The sequence below is a fragment of the Cryptomeria japonica genome, chromosome 3 (assembly GCF_030272615.1).
Source record: "Cryptomeria japonica chromosome 3, Sugi_1.0, whole genome shotgun sequence".
In the NCBI taxonomy this organism is placed as follows: domain Eukaryota; kingdom Viridiplantae; phylum Streptophyta; class Pinopsida; order Cupressales; family Cupressaceae; genus Cryptomeria; species Cryptomeria japonica.
In genome coordinates this window covers 245,494,152-245,504,013 of record NC_081407.1, presented here as the reverse complement: position 1 = coordinate 245,504,013, position 9,862 = coordinate 245,494,152, and the positions used below count along the sequence as shown (strand labels likewise).

The window sequence follows — 9,862 nt, the reverse complement described above, 5'->3', positions numbered from 1 at the left end:
TCCACATACATCTAGCCTTATGTGTTGTATGTTTATGGTTGTTGATTTTACACTCACATGAACTTTTATGGGTAATCCAATGTTATATAACTAAAAAATAGATTCACACATTTAAATAAGTTTTTATTATAATTTATCTTCACCTTTTCTTATCAACACCTTCTTAGATTTAGATGTAGGAGATTAAAGAATTATTAGAGAACATTGTTATAGAGCATTCATAGTATCATTATTAGAACATACATCATTGAATATCATCTCGCACATCTTTGCGTACCTGCTTGTTGTCTTTAATCATTGTTCCAAAGTCAATAAATCAATTTGCCTTAGGGCTTGGCTAAAGAGAACATGACCATCCTTTGACAAGTCCCAAAATGGTGTTTGAGATAGAGGTGAACTAAGGCAAATTTGTTTCAGTTATCCATTCCTTGCTAGTTAACTTCTATGGATCTAGGTTTAATTTTGTGTGCTTGACCAATTCCACAAGTGTGAATTTAAACTTAAATATACCACATTCAAATTAATATTTTTAGGTATTCATTAAACATGACCCTAATTTTTAATACAATTAGGAATCAATACCAAACATCTTTGAGATCATTTCCCTCCTCAAATTAAAACTAAATACTTTATGTTATTTAAGTAAATTTTGGCATCAATTCCAACTCATGTATCTAAACTAATTGCTTATTCAATTGCTTTAATTATTTATTGTGTAATGCGAAGTTATCTTCCCTCACAAGAGTAAAATTTGTTTACGAATAACTTGAGAAGAGGATTGAAGATGCACAAATATAATGAAGAATATGCATGGTGTCTACTTCAATTTTGGTAAATTCACAAGTGATCTGAATAAAATGAATAATTGGAATAATTGGCTGTAGTGGTTGAGATTCGGTGGCCATACAAATTTAGATGTAAGTTAGATTTAGGTGGTCAATAATGGATGTGCAGGCGCATAAACTAGATTCTCTAAAAGCCATGCATTGGCATGCTTAGAACAAGAATAAGTGGCCACGCATGAACACCAAAGTGCATACATAATTATAAGTACTCGATAGAAATGCATATCCAATTGGAATACATGAGTTGTTTTACAGATTAAAAAAAACAATACCCAGTTGGAATACTCCTAATTCGTTCTTATTGATACTGTGTATGATTTTAGGTGTGCCGACCATATTTGCCATGCCCAAAAGAAAAAGAACAAGAAAAAGAATCATTTGGGTCTGGCCGGATCCAAGTCAACTTTCCTATTTAAAATTCTTTTAATAATCCCAAGGTATTAAAAAAGGGCTTACTGCAACTTCATTACAATTAATTACAATATAAAATACCAAACATCCACACGGTGTTCAAATTCCTGGACTTCCTCCGCCTATTGATTGAAGGGAGATCGATTTTTCATTGAAAAACAGAATCCAATTCACTTATATACTGCGTTCAATCCATGAAAGTCCAGTTCCCAAAATAAATGGATTGTTGTCTTTGCAGTCCTATTGTAAGTATTTTCCGGCCTCCAAGGAACACTATTTGTGGGAGCTGCTATGAGGGTGCTAGGTGCATCTTGGCTATCACACAACAAATGGAAAGCCCGCTTCAAGAAGAGGCAGAGAAAGCCAAGGAACATGCTCAAAAGGTCAATAATGAATTCTCTTGAATTTTTGGTATATACAAGTCTATTCCTTTGATTTTTTTGAATTGCAATTCATAAAGTCATTTCTCTGAATTTTGAGGAATTGTAATTTTGAGGAATTGTAAGTCAAAACATATTTGGGTAGTGTAAGGGTATTGTAACACTGTATTGAAGCGGCACTCAAAAGATTACAGGTAGTATTGCACCCTGTGATGAGTCGTCATACATATAGAAACTTTAGTAGCATGGCTGATCAACTCTTGTGTGACACAGAGTCATCTTGTATGCATAAGGACTGATCAGAGAGTGCTCAAGTCTTAGTGTTACAAAGATAACAATCATCATCATCATCTTGTTCCTCAGGTTACTATATGAACCAGATTCTGATGGTTATTTTGTTTCTATTATTTGGGCAGGGGCTTTCACAGGCTTTCAATCAGCTGAAACATTTGAAGCGGCTGGATGATGCCCTTGTTGAGAAATATAATTTTGTAGACGCATTAGGAATTGCTTTTCACCAGGGACTACATACAGACGTGGAGCTTGTTCCCAACGAAGGACCTTCAATCCATGCTCACCGTATTGTTATGGTATGTTTTATCTCCTCAATTTGCAAATGTTTTCAGTATGTAATTTTTTTTTTCTGTGTTTCTGTCTCTAAGATAATGGCTTATTGAATTTTAGAGTGGCAAAATAGGATTAGGTCATGAGTTGGAGATATTCTTCAGAAACAATTTTAGAGTGACAATACAGGATTAGGTCATGGGCCGAAGATATTCTCAACAAAAATTTCTCAAATAAAAAGATACTCTAGTGTAAGTTTATTTTAAATATTATATAATAAGAAAACCTGTAACTAAATAATAGCACCTTCATAGCTGTTGTTTGAGGTGGCATTAGAATACAGAGATATAAAGGGCAGATAGAACCAGCTGAGTCTATTAGACTATTATAGCCAAAATGCAGAACAGAAGGAAACCCATAACCTTGCTCTTGTATATTTGAACCCTTCCTAAAAGACCAAACTAGAGTTTTAACTTTAAGCAAGGTACCGACTTTCCTAGTTATTTGAGATTGGATGAGATGCCTTAAAACCTAAAGGGAAAATAAAAATGTATAGCCTATCAAAGCGTTTTTACTTGTTAAGATGATTTCTTCTAATGGTGTTTTGTTTCAGAAGAAATGTTTCAAAGTTTGAGGGTGGCAACTTTTGAAATAAATTTTCCAATTTATGTTTGATAAAATGCACTAGGTCATGACCTCAAAAACATATATAGTTGATCCTCATGGACTAGACTTACACAAATGTGTAAAAGACATAAAAAATTGGTGAAAATAGAACTTTTCTAGGTTACTAATACAGAAAAATATTACAATATTGTGATTCAAATCACATGAAAATACAAAGAGCAGGGTCAAGTCTGAGAGTTAGCTTTGGATGTGAAATAAATAGATTACACCCAATCTAATTTGTCTTTACAATTGAGAACTTGTTAGCAATTTTGTCGAATCCATTCTTCTTCCTATAGTTCTTATACATTTTTTTCCTGTGGTTCATCATGTTTCTTAGTTGGTAACAATTATGTCATTTTGGCTCAAAAGTTCAAAACTGAACCAATTTTACTGTTAAAGTCATGTCTTTAAAGCACAAAATATGGGTCTTTCTACTAACATACTTTGTTTTCTGTTGTAGGCAACAAAGTCCCCAGTCTTCAGAAACATGTTTGAAGCAGATGAGTGTAAGGGGCCACATACTGGTTCAGTCTCTTTTTCCGACATGGGTCATGACCAGCTGAAAAGTCTAGTAGAGTTTCTATACAGTGGAAGCCTATCTGAGGACAAGATAGAACAACATGGACATGCGTTGTTTATAGCAGCTGACAAATATGATATTCCTTTCTTGAGAAAGACATGTGAGACTCATATCTCTAATACTATAAACCCATTAAATGCTTTGGATGTTCTTGAGCTTGCAACAATGTGCTCTGCTACTGCACTGAAAGAAACAGCCATAAATGCTATTCTAAGACATCAAGATGAAATAATCTTCTCGGAAAAATATGAAAGTTTTGCTCTAAAAAATGCACTCCTTTCTGTAGAAGTTACAAAGGCACTGCTTAAAGACATGAAGGGTAAAATAGCAATCCAAACCAAGAGTACTTTAAAGATTTAGTTCTGTAAGATCTATCCTATTACATAGTTTTTCCTTGTCGTATATAAAAAAAATTATTGCCCATTGTTACAAAGGGTTTTTAGCATATTTTAGGGTGGGTTCAGGGAAGCTTCTGCATTTTGGGGACTGCATTTAACGGAGTTGAAACTTCTCATTAAATCTGTATTCTTTGTAGAAATTTCATCTACTTTGTAGTCTTTCATAAGAAAACTTTATTTTAAGAGTTTCTCAAAGAGAGAATGATAGAAGAATAATCAATTATGTGATTAAGTGTAAAATGTTGGGCAAAATATACTTTGGAGATATTTGGAAAGAGATTTTCATTGAAATTTTTATTGCATAGATTGTAAGCACTTCATCTTAAATGAAATTTTAGAGTATCTGAATCCTTTCAAAAGGTTATTTTTCAACTGGCCGTTTACTTATTCAGTATTACCAGGCTAGAAACCTTCTCCATTAACCTTAATTTTGGTGAACTAACTTAGTAGAAGGCACATAATTGTAAACAAACAGTGTTCTCTATTATTTAGTAGATCCTTATATACACCTTTAGTAACAAGTATAAGCTTCCGTCGATATTGATGATGTAATATATTCACAATTCACGTGTAATTTAAGCATCCTTTTAAGTCTTTTGATGGTACAGCTTAGATTTGATTTAGCAATGATCAATCACACAACCAATCAAGGTTATGTAGATACAATTGGAAGCAAAATTTGAGAACACGATGAGTCTCGATTTCATTATGTACACCAAAGACCAAGACTCCGTCAAAATTCTATGAAATTTCAGTAAAGTACAACACACAATGGCTGCATCAGGCATTTTCAAGTCACAGTCATACTTTACATCGAAACCCTAACTCAGCTTTCTAACCCTCCACACTAGCTCTTCTTTCTAGACCAGGCTCCTCTGTTAAAACATTATTTCCCCAAAGTTTTCTCATGAATTCCCTGAAAAAAAATATTACCATCTCTTGTTTGTGCCCCTCTTTTTTCATTTGCAAGAATTTGTTACAACGGATCCACATGTAACGGCATAGTATAATTCAAATTGCCATCTGAATGTTACAAATGCACACATTAGATGATCAGTTCAAAAGTAAACTAAGCAACTACATACCTTGGTGCATGTCATCCTCCTCTGCCTCATTCTACACTGTTTTCCATCTTAAGTCATTGCGTTATCATTTGGATCGTTGCCAAACCATTGAACTATCCCATTTACCAACTTAAGTGCCAATTAAATGACTTTTTTTCATATAATGTTAAAGGCAGTTGATCACAATCAACAGTTCATGGTTAATGTTGAGGTTAAAGTCGAACTCCAAAGAAATGTCTTCAAACGTGTTAGTCCATCATAAAATATAAAATAAAAAGCTACAAGAAGCTTAATTTCAATCAATGAAATAACATGAAGTAAATGAAATAAACAAGATTATATCTTCCATGATTTACATCTCATTGTGTTTTAACTCTACTGTTCCTAGTTGCAGACAATCACTGGTAGCTTCCAAGATGACGTATGAAGAATGGACTGATAGTTAATTGATACTATAATATGCATATGCAAATGATTTAAGCTAACATGATATTAAACTATGATAAAGATTTCTAAAATTGTTAATTGCTTGAAACTCAAACTCACGATACAAGATAAAGACTCTTAGAATGACTACATGATTAGCTATTAGTCTATTTGTTTCAAAATGGCTTAAGAGACCTCTTTTTATAGATTTTTTAGTGCATGCGCTTAGGTGGCAAAGATCAATGGTCATGATCGAATTTTTCAAATTGGATGGCTATGAGCAAGAAGTTGAAGGTTGAGAGAAAGGGGGAAGGAGAAGACAAGTGTCACTCATCTCACCTTGACTGAGTTGAAGACTTGAGAGGATATATGATAGTTGGAGAAGATGTAGGAATGATAGGACAAGTGGACTCAAGTCCTCCTAAGATATAGGGGTGTTGGAGAGAATATAGAAGAAGGTTAGGAAATATGTGTACATACACAATATTTCATTTATTTTAGAAGTTGGAGATAAGTGGCTAATAAATGATTTAATTTAATTTAATTTAATTTTGTTGAGTTAATTTAGCCACATGATGGATGAGTTGGAAAAGGGATTAAATAATTAAGAAATTATTTAATTAATGAGAATATAGGGTAGTAGATAGAGGAATAATTAAATATTAGATATTTAATTAATTGATTAGAAGAAAAAGATATAACGAATTAATTAATAAAATGTTTCAATTAAATTAATTAATAGAAGGACATGAAATGAATTAAATAAATAAATTTTTTCAAATTAACTATTTAATAGAAGAATAATTATTGATAGATTTTGCCAAGATCAAGAGCTCAATGAAATGTACAAAATAGAGACACAATATAGGTCAAGAATAAACGACATTCTCATCAATAGAAAATGATCAATCATAACAATTACATACAATGTAGATGAACCTGCTTATATAGGCAAGACTAGGGATATGTGAGCACACAAACATGACATGTGGCTCAATAAGAAACAAGGGTAGGTAGGAAATAGGTGTGGGTAGGTAGGAGAAATAATATAATAGTCCACATGAGGTGGATCACCCACTGAATGTGGAGTGTAACAACAAGATCAACACCATAAAAGGTGGAATTTCTCCTACACACACTATCTCAATGTGGAACAAACACCCAAGTGTCTCATACCCAAAATACTATGAAATGCATTTCCTAAGTAAACTTAAGTAAAGTGTAATAATATCCAAGATGAATAATTATTTACACCAAGACCCCCCCCTAAGTGCAACTTAGGGGAATGCACTTAAGTCTACAATGCAACTAAGCAATGAAAGATGGGTCCCGGCTACTAGGCCATGTTAGGTACCCATGTACAAATGCAAATGCATGAAAACCAATGCAATGAAATCTCTCACAAAGTGGGGAAAGAGAGAAAAACCCAATGGGAAAAAACCCTCCCCCAAAAGAGAGATGAAAAACTAGATACAAAGAACTCTCATAGAAGAATGTGAAGGACAAAACCCCATGTGAGGAAATAGTCCCCCCCATATGAGAGAAGAAGAGAAGCTAGGAAGCCCCCCCTTAATGTGGAATCTGCACCAATGATAGAAACTCGATGTATGAAGAAACTGCTCCACAAACATCGAACAACATTCCTCCCCTTGGGAAGAAACAAAACCAAAGGTGTATCCATGAAGTCTCCCCAATCATGAAGGGAAGATGTATGAGGAAAACTCATGATGAAAGGAATCGCTGAAAACTGCTCAAGTGTCCCCATGTTGATGCTAAAAGATACCCCCTCCAAAGGTGGTAAATTGTGCCACACTGCTGAAAAAGGCACTACAAGATCTAGTGGAGATGGATGTAGAACATGTCCCAAAGACTCACATGTCTCCTCAAAAAATAAAGAGACCTCCTCCAACTGTTGTACATAAGTATCCACAATCATGTTAGCCTCGAAAGAATGATCATGTAGAGAATGAACAAGAGGGTCAGAGTGTTCCCTCACAATAATCGAAGAAGGATCATCTTCATCAAAGAGAAGATGAATGTCATCAATGATGTCTCCCAAATCTGCAATGTAGGATTCCATAAATAAACCTGCAATGCTTATCAAGTAATCATCCCATGAATTTGAAGCTGGAAGACAATGAATATCCTGCAACACTGAATCACATGAAGGCAAAACTGTCGCACTATCCACATCATCAGGTGCAATAGGTGATATGATATCAATATGAGGAGATGAAATACAAGGCTCAAGAATGGGGTCACATGTGAGAATCCCCATGTTCAAGTGCCCAAAGTTCTCCTCAAAATCTAAACCATCACAAGAAGTGTGATCATCATGTGTAGAATCATCAAATGTGAAATCATCATCATCAACAAAATCTGAAAAGGATCAGTATAACTGAGATGCATGATCAACCACCCTAGTCGCAATGATAGCTCTAGTCTCCAAGTCTCTAATGAAAACCGAGTCAGGTGTGAACTCCACAACTCTCTTAGTTGCGCCACGTGTGATTTGATAGATAGAAAGGAGATTGTTTGTCAAGTGGGGTACACACAACACATCATTGAAGGAGCTATCCCCAATGTCAATAGATCCTTTCCCAATTACATCCATGTATGTATGATTGCCCATCAAAATCTGTGGCATGGTGCAAGGCTCAAATGTAGAGAACATAGACTGTGAAGATACCATATGATGAGAAGCCCCTGAATCTAGAAGCCATCTCTTTGAATCATGACTAATAGTAGCACATAGAGCTTTTCCTTTTCTTGTTCCAAAAAAGTGAGTCTTCCCACTTGTAGAAGCCATGAATGCTTGCCCTTTTCCTTTTGAATGTGAGGAAGTGGAAGTTGATGAATCATCCTTCTTGTAGACTTTAGACAAATCAATGTTATGCTTTTTGATGATATGTGTAAGCTCATCAATCTTCTTAGAATGGCAACGATGCTCCTCATGACCAACCTTTTTACAATAGGCACAAGTAGGTCTCTCCCTCTTTGGTGAATTATCTCTCTTGGAAGAGGATGAATCTCCTTGTTGTGGAGAAGATTGTGTTTTTTCCTTAGGCTTTGATTGCCATTTCTTCTTGTTTGAGTTGTCCTTTCCTTGATTTCCTTTGTTCCCTTGATTTGCCACTAATGCTTGAGACTTAGAAGCCTTAAGAATGCCCATGCTTATCAACTTAGTTTGTTCCATCATCAACATTTCATTGAAAGCATCAAATGTAGGCATTGTGTAGCTTGAACCCATTGTCATCCTATGGGTTTGGAAACTAGAAACAAATGCTGCATATTCTTGTGGAAGCTTGCCTATCAAGTTGAATATCAATTGAGTATCCTTCTTATCAATGCCACAATCTTTGAGTTGTGCCCTCAACTCATTTGCCTTAGTGACATAATCTTGTATAGTATCAAAGTTCTTGGGATCCAACATGGTGAGATCACTATCAATTTGATATCCCCTAATCTCATCAACTTGACCATACAAGTCTTGAAACTTTTTCCAAGCATCTTTGATTAGAGTACACTTCTCAATATGAAAAATGAGATCCTTTGATACATACTTTCTTAAGGTACCAATTGCCATGATATTTTTAGTGAGCCAATCCAAGTGACCAATTGGATCAACCTTAGGATTAGCGGGAGCAACAATAGTTCCATCAATGTAATGAGTTAGTCCTTTTTCCATAAGTTTACCTCATGCATCAATTTTCCAAGTAGCATAATTAAGAGGAGTTAAGAGAGGAAACTTAGAAGAACCCATAGCAGCAGAAAGGAAGGAATACAAGAGCACAAAAACACAAGAGACACCCCCCCAAATTCACTCAATCAAAGTACCCCCCCAAAAATGATGATTTTGGCACTTTATATGTAGTGCGTGTACAATAGACCACTTGCAAACAATGGCAAGGTGGACTTCTGATTTTGTTTTACAACTGCCCTAATAGGCCGAGAACTACAAAGCAAAAGATCAGAAAGATAGATCTATGCAATACAAATGCCAAATTGGCCAAATAAGATCATATGATGAAAGTACAATTTCTACCCACAATTGCTACAAACTGATAGCATATTCTGAGAGTAGACAAAAAATAACACACTTTCAAAAAAAATGGCACATGAAAAGGAGTTTGTATGAGCCCGAACGGAGACTTGGAAGTTGCAGAAACGGGGATTGGACAGGTACAGTCACCAAAAACTGAGAATTCTGAAAAATCTGTTCATCAAAATCAGAAAATAATTCCACCACGTGAAAGTGCACGAAATTCTAGCCCATTTCAAAAAAACTTGCACCCAAAAAGGAGCAAAAATGAGCAAGTTATGGCCATTTGAAGTTGAACTGCAAAATCAAAAAGCTCAATGAGAGGGGCCTGCAAATTTTTTGAAAAATGATGATGTCAGCAAATTGCAGGGTTAAATTTGACGGCCATATGACTGTCGCGACAAACTTCACCTCCCTGTTGATTGGGCGTCCGTACAATACGGACTGATGACGGGTCAGATGATTTGGGTTGCTGACGTAGCG

At 35.2% G+C, this 9,862-nt stretch overlaps 1 protein-coding gene across 2 annotated transcripts; it reads left to right on the top strand.

The window, feature by feature from the left end:
- Positions 1-916: 916 nt before the first annotated feature.
- LOC131074345 (BTB/POZ domain-containing protein At1g01640) lies at positions 917-3,870 on the top strand. 2 transcript variants are annotated; one of them, XM_058010939.2, is made up of 3 exons: positions 917-1,639; positions 2,053-2,226; positions 3,330-3,870. In XM_058010939.2, the coding sequence occupies exons 1-3, from the start codon at positions 1,475-1,477 to the stop codon at positions 3,807-3,809; spliced, it is 819 nt and encodes a 272-aa protein (XP_057866922.2). In that variant the 5' UTR covers positions 917-1,474; the 3' UTR covers positions 3,810-3,870. The 2 variants fall into 2 exon arrangements, with proteins under 2 accessions (XP_057866922.2, XP_059073864.1); XM_059217881.1 differs by having other exon boundaries at positions 1,581-1,667.
- The last annotated feature ends 5,992 nt before the right edge of the window (positions 3,871-9,862 follow it).